The 20,096-nt window shown below is 50.6% G+C and overlaps 5 protein-coding genes across 8 annotated transcripts; all 5 read right to left on the reverse strand.

Annotated features, from left to right (window-relative positions):
* Nucleotides 1–112: 112 nt before the first annotated feature.
* LOC128732263 (sarcalumenin) lies at nucleotides 113–7,636 on the reverse strand. Of its 4 annotated transcripts, none has more exons than XM_053825442.1 (12): nucleotides 7,609–7,636; nucleotides 6,990–7,099; nucleotides 4,898–4,984; nucleotides 4,256–4,830; nucleotides 3,539–3,982; nucleotides 3,265–3,474; nucleotides 2,684–3,139; nucleotides 2,211–2,532; nucleotides 1,972–2,144; nucleotides 1,392–1,583; nucleotides 1,060–1,323; nucleotides 113–992 (listed from the first exon to the last, which is right to left on the reverse strand). In XM_053825442.1, exons 2-12 carry the CDS (start codon nucleotides 7,048–7,050, stop codon nucleotides 582–584), a joined length of 3,195 nt encoding a protein of 1,064 aa, XP_053681417.1. In that variant the 5' UTR covers nucleotides 7,051–7,099; nucleotides 7,609–7,636; the 3' UTR covers nucleotides 113–581. The 4 variants fall into 4 exon arrangements, with proteins under 4 accessions (XP_053681417.1, XP_053681418.1, XP_053681416.1 ...); XM_053825443.1 differs by having other exon boundaries at nucleotides 3,322–3,474; nucleotides 7,590–7,617; XM_053825441.1 differs by having other exon boundaries at nucleotides 7,590–7,617.
* Nucleotides 7,637–8,247: 611 nt separating this feature from the next.
* On the reverse strand, nucleotides 8,248–9,794 carry LOC128730385 (endochitinase-like). Its single transcript, XM_053823430.1, has 2 exons — nucleotides 9,638–9,794; nucleotides 8,248–9,546 (listed from the first exon to the last, which is right to left on the reverse strand). Exons 1-2 carry the CDS (start codon nucleotides 9,681–9,683, stop codon nucleotides 8,342–8,344), a joined length of 1,251 nt encoding a protein of 416 aa, XP_053679405.1. The 5' UTR covers nucleotides 9,684–9,794; the 3' UTR covers nucleotides 8,248–8,341.
* Nucleotides 9,795–10,204: 410 nt separating this feature from the next.
* Nucleotides 10,205–11,606, reverse strand: LOC128721509 (endochitinase-like). The gene is made up of 2 exons (XM_053815265.1): nucleotides 11,588–11,606; nucleotides 10,205–11,486 (listed from the first exon to the last, which is right to left on the reverse strand). The coding sequence occupies exons 1-2, from the start codon at nucleotides 11,604–11,606 to the stop codon at nucleotides 10,249–10,251; spliced, it is 1,257 nt and encodes a 418-aa protein (XP_053671240.1). The 3' UTR covers nucleotides 10,205–10,248.
* A 416-nt stretch (nucleotides 11,607–12,022) lies between these two features.
* LOC128721513 (endochitinase-like) lies at nucleotides 12,023–13,455 on the reverse strand. The gene is made up of 2 exons (XM_053815271.1): nucleotides 12,797–13,455; nucleotides 12,023–12,728 (listed from the first exon to the last, which is right to left on the reverse strand). The coding sequence occupies exons 1-2, from the start codon at nucleotides 13,453–13,455 to the stop codon at nucleotides 12,122–12,124; spliced, it is 1,266 nt and encodes a 421-aa protein (XP_053671246.1). The 3' UTR covers nucleotides 12,023–12,121.
* Nucleotides 13,456–14,050: 595 nt separating this feature from the next.
* Nucleotides 14,051–17,982, reverse strand: LOC128721515 (endochitinase). Its single transcript, XM_053815273.1, has 6 exons — nucleotides 17,910–17,982; nucleotides 17,122–17,801; nucleotides 16,856–17,053; nucleotides 16,496–16,789; nucleotides 16,004–16,436; nucleotides 14,051–15,451 (listed from the first exon to the last, which is right to left on the reverse strand). Exons 1-6 carry the CDS (start codon nucleotides 17,974–17,976, stop codon nucleotides 14,226–14,228), a joined length of 2,898 nt encoding a protein of 965 aa, XP_053671248.1. The 5' UTR covers nucleotides 17,977–17,982; the 3' UTR covers nucleotides 14,051–14,225.
* Nucleotides 17,983–20,096: the final 2,114 nt, after the last annotated feature.

Raw genomic sequence — 20,096 nt, forward strand, 5'->3', positions numbered from 1 at the left:
ATTTTGTTCTCCCTCCAGCTACATTTTCAATCAGAGCATTTCAATCAAAACTCACACGCAGCGTCTTGTGATGCTCTGAGGCGTTTTTATCACATTGGCAAACTTGTTCGAATTCGATACACACGTTTCTTTTTTTTTTTAATCAGATTTTCTTCTACGTTCGCGTTTTTGTTTTACTACGTGTACGTCCACGTGTCGTCGACGAGATTCTAACAAAACAAAATCAACTATTTTTAAGAAAACAGTAAACCTTTATCTCATCGACGACGCATTTCTTGTTCTCAATACCCCATATCCACGTTACAGCAGCAGAAGCGTGTCTAGATGTGACGGTTCGTTAGGTTCGCTTCGATACAACCTAAAAACCTTCAAGAATTAGAGAAAAGTAGGAAACGAAAAAAGCACAATGTCTGTGTTTCAATGCCCCCGATTAGGCATATTACGGGGACATGAAACCTACGACGATAGTAGTAGAAAATTCGTTAGGACAAATCATAAACAAGTATATCGAAACTACACTACATTAACATTACGCATTGAATGCAAGTTTATCGATCGTACAGATAGCGCGCGCTTCTCGCTCAACTATTCGATTTCCCCTTGCTGAAATCGGATGTTGGCGTCAAAACGTCCAGCTTAGCAAGAGCAGCTTCAGCCACTTTCTTGTACTTGCCGACAAGCTCGGGCAGCTCGTACGCGATGGCCACGTCGAGCTTGTTAATCGGACAACCGCGGAAGTATGTGCACGTTTCCGACAGCTTCTTAAACTCGTACAGAGGGTTAAGGTGGAAGAAATCGCGGTACACTTCCGGATCCGGCAGATCGTATCGAGAAATGTTGGTCAGCGTCGAAAGGCCCTCGTAGATGTGGTAGTCCTGGGGGCTGGCAATGATTTTCTCGGAAATCTGCTTTTTGTTGCCAAACAGCGTCTTGTGGTTGTAGTAAGTAGTCAGGTAGCAGTCGACCATCTTGGCGTGGTTGCGGACGCGAACCTAGCAAATGGAACGAAACGATCACTTTCGATCATACGTTCAGGCCGAAAGGACAACCACAACTTACCGCAAAGCGACGCGCACTCGCGATTTTGTTCTCAATTCGCCGATCGATAGCTTGGCCAAGATCGAGCAGCAGTGTTCGCTCCTGTGCCTGCAGCAAACGGACCGGAGCGCCCACTTCGAAAGGATTCGACCAAAGCGACACGGTGTACATCACCGGTGGTTGCGCTGACGACATCAACGGAGAAATGTTCCAGATCAAGGCACTCTGGACTCGCAACAGCTCTTCAGGTTTCACTTGATCAGCCTTGTTTAGCAGGATTCGTGTCTGCAAGCAACACGGAATGAGGTAAATGATGTTCCTTCGTTATAAGACTTACGAAAGCAAACCCCTACCTGATATTCTCGTCCCTTGAGCTGGTCCAGGATGGCTTCGGTTTCTGGTCCAACGTCTAGCTTGGAAGGATCGTACACCAGAAAGATGATGTCAGCGCGATCAATAAACCACTGGCAGGCATCGTTGAAGGGGAAATATTTGGACACCTGTTTCCGCACTTCCAAAATGCCTGGAATCTCGACAATGTTCACCTGCAACGAGGTAGCGAGAGAGAGAGAGAGAATGAGGAGCACGTTAACTAGGGTCAAGAGCCAGTCGGCAGCAAAAGGGCGATTTCGCGATCCTTGGTTGGCAGTGAAAGTTGCGCTCGTTGCTGACAGCCGTTGTGAGTTGTAAAAATAGATCGCTTCGCTTATGCGACCACCCATTCTATTTTGGGCACTTGTGCGGCAGCCCATCGAGGGTGCGTGTCATACGAAATGTCAACCCCTAGATCGACACCGCAACAGCTGCTATCGCAGGGCAGCATTAACCGCAAGACAGATCGTTCTGTGGCCAAGTGGGAATGGTTTTGTTGACGCTGGCATTACCGACCTATGCAACAAATGGTAAATGGTAGCACAATTTAACCATTCTTACCCGTTCTAGCAGCTTGTTGGGCAGCTTCTGACCACGCAGCCGGTCAAGGAGACCCTGTCCAAACTTTTGCAATCCCGAAAAAGTCCAATCGGCCGCCAACTGGGTGCCGTCCAACACCTCCGGCTCGTTTCCGTGCATCAAAATGTTAAAGTACGCTGGCGATGGTTCAGCACCTACGGAGGACAATGCAAACATAAAAACGGCACCGAATCGGAGAACTCAAACGCCTTGCAACGCACCCGTTCGCACCGAGTTCGGTGTGTACTCGTTGTGGGTAAGGTAGTTCAGAATGGTCGATTTGCCGCCACTCCAAGGACCCATGAACAGCACGAGCGGCTTGGAGAATATCTCCGGATCACCAAAGTGCCGGTTGCTGAGATCGCGATACTTGTACAACGCTTCGAGGGGTTTGATCGAGTTGTCGTAGATGCGCTTGAGATCGCGCAGGATCACGTCCGCCGTTTCGTGCAGAGCCTTTTCCCTGGCGGAAGCTTCGTCGTTGATGTTGAGCAGTTCGTAGATGTGCGTAGTATCTCTAAGATTGGATGGAATTTGGTACTCCTAGTGGGACACGTAGACAGACAGATGGGACAGTTATAAAATTATGCGCACGCTTACTACTTGGGTCCTAGCCGAGATGCATCATCATACGCTACGCGTTTTCGTTGAACAGCTCGTGCTTATAAAATAAATAAAGCATTATTTTCATTACCAATAGCAAATCTTCCTCGGGGAATGATTCCTCCTTCGAGTCAGTTTCGGTTTCTTGCGACGCTTGTTCAACGCCTTCCGCTTCCGCTTCTGGTACGGATTCGGTCGAGTCCTGTTCCGCAACGGCCACTTCATCGCTTTCGGCTACCGGTTCCTCTTCTGCGGACTCCTCAGCACCTTGTTCAGCACTCTCCGTCGCTTGTTCAGCACTCACCGAAACCTCTTCAGCACTTGGTTCCTCTTGTTCCTCAGACACTTCCGGAGTTTCTTCGCTGACAGCTTCAGCTTCGGTGCTGTCCTCCGCAGCTGCCTCTCTCTCTTCCGCCTCCTCCTCCTCCTCCTCCTCTTCCTCACTAGTCTCCGTCAGTGGTTCACTTGGTGTTTCCTCTTCCTGACTCTCGGCAGCTGCTTCGGCAGACTGCTCATCCTCCTCTACCTCGGAGTCTGCTTCAGTAGCCTGAGAATCGATAAGAACAATGATTAAATGCCCTCCCACAAGTGCACACTCTACACCTCCACCACCTCGGCAATGAATTTGCATGTTTTTTTCCCCAACGGAGGAACCCACCGTCGAACTCATACCTCCTCGCTTGTTGTGGGAGCACTCGAGTCTAACTCATTTTCAGTCTCTTCGCTTACATTCTCACTACCGTCAGTGTCTTGTTCTTCCTCACTGGCCGGTTCTTCGGGCTCTTCCTCAGTACTTAAGGGTGTATCTTGCTCAGTCATCGCTTCATCATCCTCGTCGCTGTTACCAGTGGTGGTTTCCTGTTCCTGCGAGTCTGTTCCTTCCTGACGAAAGTGCATCAAGTGAAAGTGAAACAACGGAAACGCGACGCCACTACTAACGCCTTACCGTGTTGGCATCGTCGTTTTCACTGACATCCTCGGAACTATCGATTGTTTCATCATCTACTTCTGCACTGTTCTCATCAACTTGCTCAGACACGGCGTCGTTTTCTTCTTCTGACACATTTTCCTCATCGCGCTGATCGCGATCGTCGTACGATCCTTTAACTGCACTTTCCTCATCTTCATCGTCATCATCATCCTCATCATCTTTACCTTCTTCGTCATCATCATCCTCATCGTCTTTTTCTTCTCCATTACCTTCTTCTTCTTCTTCGTCATCATCTTCAGTGTCTTCTTCACTATCAACTTGTTTTTCCTGTTCATCATCTTCATCTTCTTCTTCTTTGTCTTCTTCATTTTCTTGAGAAACATCTTCATCCTCGACGGCCTCTACTGCGTCGCCGTCTTGTTCATCTTCATCATCTTCATCATCATCATCATCATCATCCTAGTTTCGTTAATTTAAAAGGTTCGTAAGTGTTTCGCTTAAACAGGGACATGAAGCAATGACTGATGGTTGAAAGCCGACAGTGGGAGTGTGATACGGAATGCTCACGGCAGCAACAAAACGGTACAACAAGCGAGTCAAGTGTGGGTTCTTGTGGTGAATCCTGGGACAGTAAGCTGGTACGAATCGGTTGAAACAGGCATCGCTGCCGTTTCGCTTGGGGATTATGTAGCAAAAAGAAAAAAAGCAGAGCAAATATGCTCTCCACCGTACCTGTTCATCAGCTTCCGTGCTGTCTGCTTGCTCCTCCTGGCTAGTGGCTGTTTCCTCCGTCGATTGAGTGACCTCTTCGGATGCTTCTGCCTCATCCTCGCCATCGTCATCTTCATCAGTCTCGTCCGCGTCAGCTTCCAGCACTTGATTGGCAGATTCCTCAGAGGCCAGCTCCTCGGATTCGGCAGCAGCATCTTCCGTCTGTTCGTTTTCTTCAGACACTACTGGTTCGGCCTCCTCCGATGCAGTGGATTCTTCTGTGGCCTCTTCAGCCTCATCTTCATCCTGATCGACGGCCTCGTTCTCCTCCTCAGTGCCGGTTTCTTCCGACTGTTCGGCATTTTCCACAGCGTCGTCGTCGGCTGGTTCCGAGTCGGCAGCGTCCTCCGTTTCTACGTTGTCCGAGAAAAGCTGCTCCTGCACCTCCTCCGAGGGAGTCATCTCTTCCGAAGCATCGTCCGTGGCAGTGTCCGTTTCCTCAACGCTCACTTCTTCAGCGGCCGTGTTGTCTTGTTCCTCCTGGCTTGTCACATCGATCGTGTTCTCTATACTGGCATTTTCTTCGGCAACTTCCGCTGTAAAAGGGCGCACGCGTTTATCGGTCAAAAAATTGGGGCCGTTGATGTCAGCATCGACTACTACCTGATTCGGACTTGAGGTCCTGGATGGCTTTCTCGATGTATGGTCTGCATTCGTACTCGGTTGGTGTTTCTGCCCGCACGTGCAATCCTGATGGCGGAAAAACAAGCAGCCGTAAAATCAACCCAATGTTAATTGCATGCAGTCTGGCAGAAAATGCGTCTAACAAAGCAAAACCAGCCAATCCTTTCGCTTTCAACCGACTTGTGCCGTACAAGGTGAGTACAATTTTCCCACGTTGTCCCCATGATAGAATAGCTCAGCTCCACTAATTCAGCCTGTATCACTGTGTGCGTTATTATCACACCGATCGCGCACGCAGATGGCGTAGCATCGGTTTCCCTTCGAACGGTGCTATATTAATCCGCATTTAAAAATAGTGACCCTGATGAACGTCTTGCGCGTGTCGTCAATGGTACACGCTGGACCATGAAAATGTGTGTCAAGACCACATGGCTGACGCTAGCAGTTCTATCTCCGAAAACGATCGGATACAGCCGATGATGCATTTCTGTCAAATATTCATGCGATTCGCAATGGGGGCGCATGGTACTTTTCAGACACAGATTGATCCCGTTCTTTTTTTTCGCTTGCGTGGGAAATGTTTCTGCCTATGATTTGAAAAATTGAGTTTTTACTTAAATCATCCTTGACGTATTTTATTTCTCTTGATTCTAAATCCAAGCCAACAATCCGCCAAAACAACGGTTTGGCCATGGTTTTATTCGTTTTGCAGGAACCATACACGGCACCTGGTGGCGTCATGTCAGTTATTATCAAACTGCTCAGACCTGTGCACACCAATTCCGCACACTCTTCACACAGTTAATTATAGATAGGAGCAATTAAAGAGGATTTTTTGTGTGTTGTGCCTGGCGCTCAGTTTTGGTATCAAAAATAACAAGAAGTGCTTAATTCATCCGATTCGATCGTAGATCTCGAGAACCAATTCGAGAACTTTTGTGTTCCTTCCATTCTTCCCATTCCCACCGGCTCCCGTGGCCTATTATTATCTCCCTTGTTTATTAACCTCCAATTGACAGTAATGCACGGTGTTTATGCCAACGATAGCAGACCGAAGCAGACCCGATCCATTGTGAAATGGAAGTAAATATAAATTCCTGACCGTAAGCATTTGTGCAAAATCGATGAGAGCCACACCATATGCGATGGGAACCGTCCCAGCGATTGGACTAGTTGTCACGGTTGGCTCCTAAAAATATCCTTTTAAGCAGCTCTCACCCACCGTAGGCGGCTGGTGAGCTAAAGGCAGGAATGGTTCGATGACGTGAGTAAGTCGATAATTGAAGTTGCCGGTGACGATGCGTGCCTGCTAGCAGACGTGAAGGTCGGCCCAGTATTTATTACAAATTCAGCGCTATCCGACGTCCTTCGGGATTCGGTCGAGACGATAGCTCGACTGTTGCATGAAGAAGAATACTCACCCAACCGCGAGTACCACGGGTTGAGTAATTGTTCACACATGATGCGAACCCGGCCATTTGAGAAGGAATTCTCGTTCTCGTGCCGAAAGCTACGGCAGCTTGTCTATCTGGCGCCAACAACGGTGGCAATCGATAATACCTTCTCTCGCAATATTTCAATGCAGATCAACCAGAGAACCCCCCTCTAGAGCAAACTATTTGCCATGACGATGATCAGTAAAGAAAACCTCGTCACATATTCTACCATACGGTATATATATCCAAGTCTAGAAGCTCGTAGTTCCGTACGAGTTCGGAATAGGTTAAAAATAAATCCCTAACCTCTTGCCTTGTGGCGACCCCCCGAGCCGAGTAGCCGTCCCTCCGGTACCGTCTTCAAGAGCACCGTCACCAGCTTTACCATCTTGCCTTGCCTTTTTTTTTCTCTTGCTTTTCCGAACAGTTGCTCGGTTTCGCGATACGATCGCGCATATTCCCACCAGGCCCGCATTCATCTGATCGCGCCCAAAAGTTGCATAATAAAATTATATAACCTGCAATTTTCACTCCGTCTCGCACTGGCGGCTGTTTTCCGCACTACATTCCCCGCACATTCTGCCAGCACGATGTAGCGATAGTTTGTGCAGGAACTCCCGTCTAGACGTACTTACCAGCCGCACTTAGCGTAAACAGCGCCAGGCCCAATAGGACCCACGCCGAAATGCGTCGCATTGTTGCCCGCTTGCTCGGTGATGCTCGGCTTTATTTCACTTACATATGACTGCAAATATATAAACCAGATCGGAAAGCATTTGTACTAGAACTTGGCCACTAGCCGGGTACGGGTACGATCCACTCATTTTGCTTTTTCGTCCTTCCCGGGCCAACAGCTGCCGCGGGCAACACTGATTAACCACCCACGCGTGTCTCACTTGGAGGCGAAATTTTACGTATTTTTATAACTCCCAACAAAATTGGCCAATGAAATACACACGCACACACGTACGTACACAAACACACTGCACACACATTGCACAGAGCACTTTCCAGGGGGATAAAGGTGTGAATTAATTTTCAGTGAGACAAACTGCCTGCGTGATCCTGATCGGTCACGATCCCGTTGATTTGAGTGCGATCAAAGCGCATTATCGATCGTCGCAAACTTTCTTCAGTTCTTGCTTTGCTCCAGTCCTTGCACAATCTCTAAAGGGCCAGCGAAGGTGGATGGGATGTGGACGAAGAAAAAAAAATGCACAAAAAAAAAGGATTACCGCAAACTAGATCACGTACAGCGTGCGTCTCGGACGATGCTCGAAGGTTCACTCACTGGCCAAATCCCGCACGAGCGGTTAAGGTGGTTGCCGAATTTCCCGACCCAATCTCGCGCGGCCCGGCTTTTCCACCCCAGCAACCCAGCGGGACCCTTCGCTCAGGACCTGCCAGCTAGCCGTGCGTATGGATCCCGCTCCGAGAGGCACGGTCCCGGCGATCGCAAGAGAGCAAGTATGCGCAAATGTGCGAGAGACTGCCACCTCCATGGTTAATTTTAGAGATGGACACAAAAAATAGCACAACTAGCGAAATACAGGCACGCCGAGGGTGTCCGGCCGAATTGTGGCACCTCGTCTGGCAATTCTTCATGACAATCGGTCTGGGTAAACCGGTGTGATGCGTGTCGGGAGCCCAAACCCCCTTTCGTTATGTTTTGTTTTTTTTTTCCCCCCGTAGCTCACTGGTGGGGAATTTTTCCTGGTGGGGAACCCAGCAAAGGGCAGGAAGCAAAACACGAAAAACACAAAATTCCCGCCCTTCGCTGGATTTCCCAAGGGCAAAACGTGATCAATGTCAACATCTTGCCCGCGTGCAGCGGGTTCAGTGATTCGGAAGACTTGCGACTGACGGATCGTCAAGCAGATAAACCGGTTTCTTGATCCATTAAGTTAGGCTTTTTATTCGACGCATCGCGCGACAACTTCATTTAGCGGTTACATGTACATGTTGGCTTACATCTACACTGTGACAACTATACCGACGAGGCCGTGTCGCTTGAGTCCCTTTTCTCCGTCGATGAAGCGAAAATGTGCCAATCTTTGATCTTCGTCTCGTCATGGTACGTCGAAAGGTACCGGGTCAGCGGAAACGGCTCTCCACAAGCTCCCCGGTAGTCATCCAGATCGAGCGAGAACGCGTACAACCCGTTCAAACCCTTCCGTTTGACGTAGTTGATCTTCTCCTGCAACGATCGCTCGTTTTCGTAGCCAATCCACGTCGATTCGCTGTATGCGTACGGGCACAGACCCACGTTGTCCCATTTCGTGATAAATTCGCTGCTAGTTAAGTTCTGGCAGAACTCACAGTACCCAAGGTAGCCCTTTTCGTTGCTGTACGGACCAGGATCGCCAGGCCCAATGGTGACTGCACCGATCGTGTTATCCAGCGGGTCATTCAACAGGTACGTCCGGCCAAACAGCGCCACGCCAAGCGTAACCTTGTGCGGTGGACAACCCTTTTCGAGCCAATCCTCCACCCCATCACCAACGTTCACCTTTTCGAAGCTTTCCGTCGTGATATCGTGCATCCGAACCGCCAGCGGACTATGCACGTCCGCGAAGTTGTTCCACCAGCCACGCAGATCGTACCCAATCATGTGGACGTGATCGGCCACACGACACAGCGCCCTCTGGTGGTAACCGGCGTCCATGCGAGATATATCGACCGGTACCTGAATGATCACTTCCCACTGCTTCGACTCGTCTCGGAACACCTCGGTCATCTCGGTCACGAGGTACAGAAACGTGTCCTTATCCTCGACGACACCGCCACGATCGTAGTTGCCCGGGTACAACCAAACCAGCTCGATCCCATCCAGACGGTACTGGTGCAGCAGCCTCACGACACTCCCGATGAACTGTTCCCGCCGGGGACGAGATTTGGCCATCTCGCTGAACTTCGCACCTCCGTGACCCCATCCTCCGACGGCGATCACCAGCTTCAGGTGAGGGAACTGATCTTTAAGAGCAGCGAATCGCTCCAACCCACGCTCGTCGATGTCATAGCTGGGCTGAAGAAACTCCAGCTGATACGACGACTCGTTCACACCCAGGAAGTTGTACACGACGTGCGAACACAGGTTCCCCGGGATGTCGCTGATCTGGAAAGAACCTACGTCGGGTCGATCGCGAGACCACGTCGTATAATGGCACACGAAACGGGTTTCAACGGAGCCTACTGCAATGAGATCAAAGAATGCATCGGAAGGAGGAAAATTATTAGATGGATTCGGGTGCACGCGATTCGGGATGGTAATCTTTTCACTTACGCCACGCCACACAGCTCACGAGCAACACTGCAACGAGCTTTTCCATGATCTTCTCTTGCCGTTTTCACAATCTTCAGAGCCTTTCAAACGCGTCGCTAATCAAGCCAGCAATCTTACAACGCATCTCCAGCACTGCGGACGTGCATGGAGTGAACGTGTTAACTCGATCGCGTCTCGAGGTTGTATGCACCGGGAGCTCCCTTTTACGGGCGACGACATGCTGTTACGAGCTTGAAAACCTGCTTGTTTTGTTAAGTGGGGAAATTCTCGCCGTTCGAGATCGCCGCTCGTGATTTCATCAAACGAAAACACAAACATCGCTCAACCGGTGATAGGGCTCTGTGAGTGGTGTGGGTGATGCACACTACTGGCGTCGATCACTGGCGACGATCGGACACATGTAGCAAAATAATGATCGCATTTCCATCGCCTTTTGATAGTCGACAGCTGAATCGAAGCAACATTTATCCTCCAACACATGTTTCGAATAAGGCAGGAAATGAAGTGAACAGGTGGATCACCTAGAGAAGCATGTGTTTTTATTCTTTACATACTATTATCGTCTCGAAATGTGACCTCGAATGTGCTGTGCATGAAACATTCCACAGGCGCTATGCCACATCACAGGGCTCACGGAAGAATGCAAAGCCAGGATCCTCATCCACCGCACAGAGTTGCCGTGGTTTGTACGCATTTCGCAACGCGGTCAGCAAAGGGTACCGTGACCCACACTTACCCCGGTAGTCATCCAAATCGAGCGAGAAAGCGTACATACCCGCCAAACCCTGGTGCCGGGCGTAGCTGGCCTTCTCGGTGAGTGAGATATTATTTTCGTACCCGACCCACTGATTGTCACGGTACGCGAAAGGACACAGACCTCGATCATCCCAGTCGGTCGTCCACTGGGACTGCTGCTGCTGCTGTTCGGCACAGATCTCAAAGTACCCTCGGTAGCCGGATTCGGCCGTATGTGGTCCTGCATTTCCCGGGCCACTGACTCTCGCCGCCAGCTCGTGATTGTCGGTGTTCTCCAGGGTATACGTACGCCCGAACAACGGCACTCCGAGGACGATCTTTCTAGCAGGACAACCATTCTTCAGCCAGTGCTGTACGCCACCCTTCACGTTCAGGTCCTTCAACGCGTCCGTATCAAACGGCCGGTTACTCATTGGGCTGTGAACATCAGCAAACCCATTCCAGGAACCACGCAGGTCGTATCCAGTCACGTGCACAAAATCAGCCACCCTGCACAGTCGGTTCTGGTGATAGCCCACCTCGATCCGGTACCGATCGAGTGGCACTTGAACGGCCACCTCCCATGACTCAAAACCGGCCTCCCGGAAACCACTCTTCAACTCGGCCAGCAGCACGTACAGATTGTCCTTGTCGGCAGTTGTTCCGCCCCGATCCGGACTGCCCGGATACAGCCACACGATCTCGATCCCGTCGAAACTGTACCGTTGCATAAACTCGATGGTGCTCGCGATAAATGTCTCACGTCCGGTGAGAGTTGCGGCCATCTTCTGGAACGGTACAGCACCATGTGCCCAGCCTCCGACGGCCAGTGACAGCTTGACGTTGGGTCGCACCTTTTTGAGGTTAGCAAACCGCTCGTAACCCTGCTGGAGCACATCGAACTCGCGAATGGTGGGTTTCAGCTCAAACGTGTGCTCATCGACACCGGCAAACGTGTACGTGACGTGAGTGCAGAGGTCGAGCGGGATGTCGTCGATACCGAAAGCATACTCACCGGCCCGGCCCGGGGACCAGTTGGTAAAGTAGCAAACCAGCCGGCTATCCTCACCGCTGGCCAGCTGGAGCAGATGCACCAGCACGAGCAAGCCCACGGCTTTGGCACGAAATAAGAAAAAAAAACATGAAATAAGAACCATTACGAGTCTAACGCCGACACAAACTGGCTAAACTGGTTTGTCACCTCTGGATACTCACGAATGCTTGCTGGCTTCATTACGATTCTGAGGACGTCTGCGAGGAAAGCCCGTTTGCTCCCGAAGAGCTCTTTGAAGGCACTGAGCAAATGACGCTCCAAAATCGTGGTATAATCAAAGATGCCTCGGAAGTTACGGAGAGTGTGAGGAGTTGGTAACGGAATTCGTGATACCAGTTTGGCCCCGTATGCCCCGGTTGAGGGGTGCCACAACGCACAAAGCTGTTCTAGAGGTTATCAACAGAGACGCTACGGGTATCAACAGACAATCTTGTGTTTTTTTTCACGCTGCATTAGCATAAAACTCAAAATAAATCGGCTCTACATGGAAGTCACCGTGCTCTGCTATAATGGACAACGATTTATGCGACACAGACTTTAATAGACTTTATTTTATCCCATCGCTTATAATGACGCATCGTGGCGCCTAAAACCGGAACAAACGTTAAAATTCTACTCCACCGTACATAAATCTGAGAGCATGGGGAAAATGGTGAACAGAAAAACACTCATCAAACACGAGACGGTATTGCGCACTACTGGCGAAATATGGCAAAAGAGAACTCTTCCTCAGCGTCGGTGTTGTTCTGCATAATCTTAGAGAGGCTGTTCAAAAGCGGATACGTTTGTCCACACTTTCCCCGGTAGTCGTCGAGGTCCAGCGTGTACACGTAGACACCGGCAAGACCCTTGGCGGTGGCCCAACGTGACTTTTCCTCCAGGGATAGCTCATTTTCGAAGCCTACCCACTGATCGCCTCGATACGCGTACGGACTTGCAGCCGTTTTGTCCCATTCTTGGGTCCAGCCGGTTTGGTTTAGCTTTTCACAAAGCTCAAAGTACGCCCAAAGTCCTGGATCGTTCGTAATGGCGCCCATTTCTCCCGGACCCGATGCCTTTGACCCGGGTCTGGTGTTCGTTGGATGCTGCAAGGTGTACGTTCGGGCGTACACGGGAAGTCCAAGTACGATTTGGTCAGCTGTGCAGCCTTTGCTCAGCCACGATTCCACACCATCCGCGATGTTAAACGTGTAGAAGTAGTCCACATCAAGTAGACGACGTTTTAGAATGCTGTGCACATCCACCTGTCCCGTCCATGGGCCCCGAAGATCGTATCCGGCAAGGTGAACGTAGTCGGCAGCTCTGAAATGGGATGGACACGTAATTAAGCAAACGGTTTCCTCCTCAAGCGGTGAACGTGGAAAACATACTGACAAAGCCATTCCTGCTGATAACCCACGGTAAGTCGCGCCCTATCGATTGGCACCTGAATCGATACCTCCCATGGTCTGGCTGTACGCTGGGAGGCCTGCTTCAGCTCATCCACTAGGTAGTAGAAGTTGTCCTTATCCTGCGGACGTCCACCACGTTCCGGTGCTCCGGGCCAAAGCCACACAATCTCGAACCCGTCCAGACGATACCGTTCCATGAAGGTCACGACACTGGCCACAAATTTCAGCCTGCTGTCCCGCGAGCTGGCCATCTGGCTAAAATTTTCTCCACCGTGAGTCCAACCGCCCACCGAAACGATAAGCTTGAGATTCGGGAAACGCTGCTTGAGATCTCGAAATCGTCCAAAGCCATCCTGCGCGACGTCGAACTCAGGCTTCAACGATACCAACTCCGATGTAGCTGCGTCTACACCGAGGAAGCTGTACGCTACGTGAGTGCAGAGATGGCCGGGTATGTCTTCCAGCTGATAGGAATACTCGTTGGCACGTGTCTGACTCCAGTTAGTGTAGTAACAGATCACCCTAGAAGATGCCACGACGACCTGCCCGACGATGACTATCAAAAGGACGGCATAAGTAAGCACTGCTCCTGCGGGAATTTCACGCAAAATTCGAACGCACACACTTTTCGTTGACATTTTAGCCCAATTATAGTAGGCTGTGTAAAATGAGCCCATATGATGATGACGTTCTCCACCACCCATCGAGGAAACCGGGCTAAAAATGACTGATCGAGCTGAACCTGAAATTTTACGCGAGAGCTTTTTCAACCACTACCATGTTAAAAATGCAATCAGAGTATCACCACGATGCTGCTTTTGCGTGTGGTTGGCCAGAAAGAACTTGTTGCGAATGACCACCAGTAAAAGATGACGCTTGCAGGGTTTTGTTAGAAATCTCCGCTCGGCATCGGGATTTCCCCGTACTGCGATATTTTCCGCTTCACGAGCGGCGCGAATGTTGTTGCTTCGTCTCATTCGTCTTCGTTGCGTCGTTACGAGCGCTAATATGATGCGAATGAATCATTAACACTGCCCGTAAACTGGTCTACACGCATCCCATACCCTCAAGCGATAATGGATGCCTTTCGAAATGGAAACTCTTTAAAAATTTCGAAATGAATGTCTTTAGATGCTTTATTTAAAAAGAAATACGATCATAGATTTATTCAGTTCCTTATATCTTATTCAATAGCTAAGCAATAACGTCCACAAAAAGGAGTTGTCGCCCGAAACATAACACACTCTTATCAGTACTTGAACATTTGTGCAGTGAAGCGCATGTTTTTTTTTTTCAAACATTCCTTACAAAACAACCTGCCCTATACGCCTACAAAGCCACACGGCGTGGCAGGAACCTTCTAATCGACGAGTCGACGAATCGACAAATCAGCCCAGCGACTAATCGACTAATCAACCCACCGGTCGATAGCGAATCCGATATCACTGGAATGTTCCTTTTTAATCATACCGGAGAGCGTGTGCATTAGCGGGTACGCCTCACCACACTTGCCCCGATAATCGTCCAAATCCAGCGAAAAAGCGTAGACTCCCGCCAGCCCTTTGCTGGTGGCCAAAGCTACCTTTGCCTTAAGCGATTGTTCGTTTTCGTACCCGATCCACTGGTTGCCCCTGTAGGCATACGGGCACTGGCCAACGGAGTCCCAAACCTTGCGCCAGTTGGACGCGTTCACCTGCTGGCAGATCTCGAAGTACCCCAGGTAACCCTCGGTGTACGTGTGTGTACCCTTTTGTCCCGGCCCGCTGATGGGCGATCCCAAACTGTTCTGCTGGCTGTTCCTCAGGGTATACGTTCGACCCAAAAAGGGCACCCCAAGCAGGATCTTTGTCGCAGGACATCCTTTGCTCAGCCAGGAGTTAACGCCACCTTCTACGTTGAGCCCGTTATAGATGCCTTGATCGTGCGGGCGATTCTTCAAGGGGCTGTGAACATCGGCAAATCCTGTCCACGATCCGCGCAGATCATATCCGGCGATGTTCACGTAATCCGCTTTCCTGCACAGGTGTCGAAGATCGTAGCCCACCTCATAGCGCGTATAATCGCCCGGCACCTGGATGGCCACCTCCCAGGGCTTTCCTGCATCGACGAACGCATCCTTCAGGTCACTGATCAGGTACACAAAATTGTCCTTATCGGTATTGGTACCACCGCGTTCCGCACTGCCCGGGTACAGCCACACAATCTCGATTCCATCGAACCCATACCGGTTCATGAACTGCACCACGCTCTCGACGAACTTCGTGCGACGACTCCGGAATGCGGCCATGCGGCTAAAGGCGGCTCCACCATGATCCCAACCGCCAACGGCCACGTGTAGCTTCAGTTCCGGAAAGCGCTGTTTCAAACCGATGAACCGACCGAATCCATTCTGCACGACGTCGATCTCACGCTGCAGAAAGCTCACCTCGTACTCCTCGCTGTCCACACTGATGAAGTTGTAGACGACGTCCGTACACAGCTCACCCGGAATGTCCTCGATGCGGTACGAGTACGGATTAGCCCGGTTCTGCGACCAGGTTGTGTAGTGGCAGACTAATCTCATCTTCTCTTCCGAAGTAGCCCCCGGGAGCCAAACTCCAAGCAGGGCCACAGATAACACCATCAGCAGAGTACCTTTGGGAGCGGAACGGGAACAACACACAGGTTCCCGGGTAGTAGATGCACCGTCCTTGCACCGGCGGAACAGGTTTTGCCGAATCAATGCACTTGAGCGCGACATGGCGTGAACCGAATCGAAACACAACGAAGCAACCCAATTCCAGTCCGTGGAACCTGAGAACGATCACCTGAAGCGACTTGCGGGCGAATGAGCTCACGAGCGCTGAAGCAGACACTAATAAAACTGGCGCTGCTTCACGTCCCCACGTCCATAGTGGACTCAACCCGGGCCCCGGTGCATACAAAACAGGTTACGGAAATTCCACATAGAGCCGGACGGGTGTATGAGTGTCCACGTAAACTCGTCTGATCTTTTGAGAGACAGAAGAAACCTATCCCGTGGACGAATCTGATCCCATTCTGAACCCACTGCACAGACCTTGCAACCCTACCGATTGTGCAATAAACATGTCCCGAGGATCAATTATTTTCAAACTAGTTTATTGTGCAAACAGTTGTGTAATGGGAAATCGCACCGCTTGGTGATAGGAAACTGATCTGATTAAAATCCGTTATCATCTACCAACTTCGCCTTCGAGCGGCACTCAACCCGATCAGCGCTTTCTGGCCAATCGCACACGTTCAGCGCCGTGTGGAACACCGTTCCCGGTTTGCAGGTGAACTCCACGGGTTGCCCGTGCACACAGCGGTAGTACTTGGTGCAGTCAGCCGACGGTACAAAGTCCTTATATCCCGAGCAATCGATCTCCGTTTCGTCCTCGTGCTCCGGTGGAACTACCCCATCGACTGCGTGATCTTCCGGTTCCGGTGGAAGGATCGTCGTAGGTCTGCGTGTCGTCGTACGCGATGTTGTGGAGCGTCGTGTTGTCGTGGTCATGGTCGCCGTTGAAGTCGGCCTGCTCGTTGTGCTGGTGGCAGGACGCTTTGATGTGCCAACCTCATCGGTGGCCATCGTTGACGGAGGTCGGTTCCATTCAGGCTGCAGGGGAACAGAAAGTCACTCAGTCTCAGCCTCAATTACCAGTTGATGCTACTAACCCGTGGTGTGGTGGTCACTGTCGGTTCCGGAACCACGTAGTCCTTCATGCTGTTGTGCAGCACCTTCATGAGAGCGTTCTCAGGTCCACAAAGTCCGTGGAAGTCGTCCATATCGATGGCCCAGGTCATGGCACCCGCATAGCCCTTCGCCTTGATCCAGTCCATCTTATGCTGCAACGATTCCTCGTCCTCGTAGCCCACGAATTGTGTGCCCTTGTACGTGTACGGGCAGAGGCCAACATCGTCCCACTTCTTAACCCAACCCTTTTCTTCGTCCTGAACTTCGGTGCAGATCTGCAAACGAACAAAGGCTTAGCGATGGTAGCAGGCGACGACTAGCGGCTTCTTCACTATAGCTACCTCGTAGTAGGCCAAGAATCCTGTCGCGTTGGTGTATGGTCCGGGCGCTCCTCCACCTGCTTCCTTGTTGATGTACGACCCAAGTGTGGGGTTCGTAGTACTCGCACTTAGCGTAAACGTTCGTCCATAAAACGGAACACCGACGACCAGCTTATTCGGGGGACATCCGTAGTTGACCCACAGCTGCACGCCATCGTTCTAGCGACCACGTGCGAACATTACGATTGAGTCCGGTTAAATGCGGCAGCACATATAGCTCTACTTACCACGTTCAGCTTCTCGTATGCCCACTGATCATGTGGCCGTTTGTACAGCGGACTATGCACATCGGCGAAACCTGCCCAATTGCCTCGCAGATCGTACGTCATGCAGTGGATGGCGTCCAGATTTTCGCACAGTTCCGGCACGTGGTAACCTTCCTGCAATCGGAAGTTCGCCACCGGTACCGCCATTGTGATCTCCCATCCCCGTCCCTCACGGTCAAACGCTCGGCGCAGCTCCTCCACGAAGTAGAAGAATTTATCCTTATCCCCGAAACTGCCCCCACGATCAGCCGCCCCTGGGTACTCCCAGTCCAGATCGAACCCGTCAAAATCGTACACCTTCATGAACTGGACCACACTCGAGATGAACGACTGGCGGTGCTCCTTCACCGCCACCATCTGCGAGTACTTCTTGCCACCCTCCGCCCAACCACCCACGGCAATCTGGTACTTGGCGTGAGGATACCGCTGCCGTAGATCGGTAAAGTTCCGGAATCCGTTCTGCTCCAGATCGAGCTCGGGGTCGATCACCAGCACCTGGTAGTTGCTGTCATCCACGCCGATAAACGAGTAGATAATGTGCGTGCACATCTCCGCCGGGATGTCATCGATCGTGTAACGCCCCACATCCGGCCGGTAGATCGCCCAATTGCTGAAATAGCACACAATACGTGCCTTCTGACCTGGCCACGTCCGAGGACGAGCGGAAGAAAACGGGCGTGTTTGGTTGCTTGAACAGGGTTTTGGTCGAGGGACACGTCCCGACACGGCACACCTCACTCGCTACTTACCTTGGGCTGCTAAAAGCGGAAGCATCGCCAGCAGACAAAGAACCACTGCCCGTGTCGGGCTTACCATCGTTGTTGCACCTGATCGGCATACGCAATGAGAAGAGAGCTTTATGGATTATTGATTATCACAAACAAAGCGAGGCTTTCGCCTCCCAACACCGGCAAAGCAAGCAAAACGGAGTGTCTAATCCAAAGGGCTAAAGGCTAGGGGTTGCTCATTACACACCCCTTATGCAACACCGCACGTTTGTGGTGATTCCTTGCAACTTGGCATAATACATGCTGGTGATAATGTGCTTCAAGCACTTCAACATGTGTTATTAACTGCAGGAGAGTATTCATCGTAGAAAGCAACCCGTCACTGACCACTGTATCTTGGAGTCCATCACATGTTCATTTACACACGTTTAACGGTCGGTTTAAAATTAAAACGGTCGCTTTCTGTTAAACACACAGCCACCCAACACGATGTTCCGTAGAATTCTTGCTCACTGGTCTGCTTTGCGCCATGTAGCAGGTGTCGTGGAAAACACGACCGTTTAATAGCATAATGTTCCACAATTAGTGATCGTCACCGTTCATGCTCGGAACACGCCATCAAGACACACATCGCTCACTCACGCTCGTCGGACAGTAAACGGCGTACAAAAGCCCCATAATGAGGGTCGTCAATCACGCCCCAACCGTTTTCCCACCATCCAGCGCCAAGAATCCACCGATCGTTTATGTTTGTTTCATGCAAATGACGGTGATCATACGCGTATTCCACGCGCGAAAAAGCACACACCCACGGGCACGATCGATCCCCCAGCCTAGTAAGGCAAATACCGTTAGCGCAAAAAGCTTCACCGATGCCCCACCAGGGCAGGGTTGAACTGCCATTGAACTTGATCTTGGCTGCGTGCGATCGATAGAAGACGCCGTTCGTTCGCACCACGGCCACTTACCCATCTAACTCGGACGACGCAAAATTCACTAATAAGCTGTCCAGGCCAAACGGACCCTGGTATTTATACGGCTTTGGACCTGCTCCGGCCCCGTGATGGCGGTGGAGACCCATTGGAGGGTCCTCTTTCTTCCGTGCAACCCTCGCCCTTTGCTGGAGGAGAGCTTTACGCACGCATGCAGAACGCTTCGGCGGGAAAGGGATCGTCTCTGCCGGAGGAGGGCTCTTGGGGTGATGTTGCAAAAAGCCCAGGATCGCGGGCTCGGACAACCGGTCCTTCGGGCGGGGTCTGCACCTTCTGGGGCGTTGCCACCGACGGGCGGTTTTCGGGACCTTTACCCAAACCGGATCGGGATTAGCGTTGGCGAGCTGTTTGCGTTATGACATTTTTGGGCTGATTTTTGTTTTGTTTCTTAACCCTCGCTGTCGCCGCTTCCTCAATGGCACTTGTTCTTTGGTGGGTGGGACGGAAATGCGTCGATAATCGGCCGAGAAGCGGGCGAAACACACGTTGCAATGCATTTCAATCGCGTTTTGCAGGGGTGCGGTGGATGAGAATTGATTCCGCTGATAGCCATCAATATGCAGAATAGCAATATATTCTGGAAAAGAATAACCATACCGCGGACTTTTTGTTGAATCACGTTAAGCCAACGGATTAAGGCAACCTACATGGTCTCGTACCAATGTTGACGCATTAAGCGTTAGAAAATTCCACATGGGACTCTTTTTCATGACACACGGCTTCAGATTGCTTTCTTCACATTCATTATAGTGAAAGGCGACTCATCGCGGTAGAATATACTGGAGTTTTTTTACGTAATCCAAGCACTGTTGTTTTTATTCTTTGCTATATTATAGCGAATGAGCAGGATTATCAGGCAAAGAAATTAGTTTTCATCGCATTTCATACTCCCCTTTTTCATGGTTGACTAATTATCGATGTGCTGAAAATAAAATGTAATTATAACGAACCAGTTTCTTCTTCTTTTCTCAAATCGCTCAACAACTATTGTACGGCCAAGGCCTGCCTTTTTAAGGCTCTTTCTCACATGAATTTGTTCACGTTGCCGGGTCGCCGTTCCTTCATGCGCCTGTGAGAGACTCAGTCGAAATTTAAAGTACTGGTTGTATTTTAGGGCACAGCGGCACAGATGGCCGTCTCTTAATAAATTTTCTTTTGTTTAACAACCCCCATGTACAGCAATCCCGTCAATGTATTAGATAATGTTTCTAAAAAA

This window comes from Anopheles nili, chromosome 2, assembly GCF_943737925.1.
Source record: "Anopheles nili chromosome 2, idAnoNiliSN_F5_01, whole genome shotgun sequence".
Taxonomy (NCBI): domain Eukaryota; kingdom Metazoa; phylum Arthropoda; class Insecta; order Diptera; family Culicidae; genus Anopheles; species Anopheles nili.

Excerpts from the sequence above, each read along its gene's own strand:
- LOC128730385 (XM_053823430.1), bottom strand. The coding sequence starts at position 9,683 with ATGGAAAAGCTCGTTGCAGTGTTGCTCGTGAGCTGTGTGGCGTGGC. Across the intron at positions 9,547-9,637 it reads CGTGAGCTGTGTGGCGTGGC|TAGGCTCCGTTGAAACCCGT; the intron begins GTAAGTGAAAAG and ends ATCTCATTGCAG.
- LOC128721515 (XM_053815273.1), bottom strand. The coding sequence starts at position 17,976 with ATGGTAAGCCCGACACGGGCAGTGGTTCTTTGTCTGCTGGCGATGCTT. Across the intron at positions 17,054-17,121 it reads CATACGAGAAGCTGAACGTG|AACGATGGCGTGCAGCTGTG; the intron begins GTAAGTAGAGCT and ends CGTGGTCGCTAG. Across the intron at positions 16,790-16,855 it reads GATTCTTGGCCTACTACGAG|ATCTGCACCGAAGTTCAGGA; the intron begins GTAGCTATAGTG and ends GTTCGTTTGCAG.
- LOC128732263 (XM_053825442.1), bottom strand. The coding sequence starts at position 7,050 with ATGCGACGCATTTCGGCGTGGGTCCTATTGGGCCTGGCGCTGTTTACG. Across the intron at positions 3,983-4,255 it reads GCACGGAAGCTGATGAACAG|GATGATGATGATGATGATGA; the intron begins GTACGGTGGAGA and ends TAACGAAACTAG. Across the intron at positions 3,140-3,264 it reads CTCCCACAACAAGCGAGGAG|GCTACTGAAGCAGACTCCGA; the intron begins GTATGAGTTCGA and ends ATCGATTCTCAG.
- LOC128721513 (XM_053815271.1), bottom strand. The coding sequence starts at position 13,455 with ATGTCAACGAAAAGTGTGTGCGTTCGAATTTTGCGTGAAATTCCCGCA. Across the intron at positions 12,729-12,796 it reads CAGCAGGAATGGCTTTGTCA|AGCTGCCGACTACGTTCACC; the intron begins GTATGTTTTCCA and ends ATCCCATTTCAG.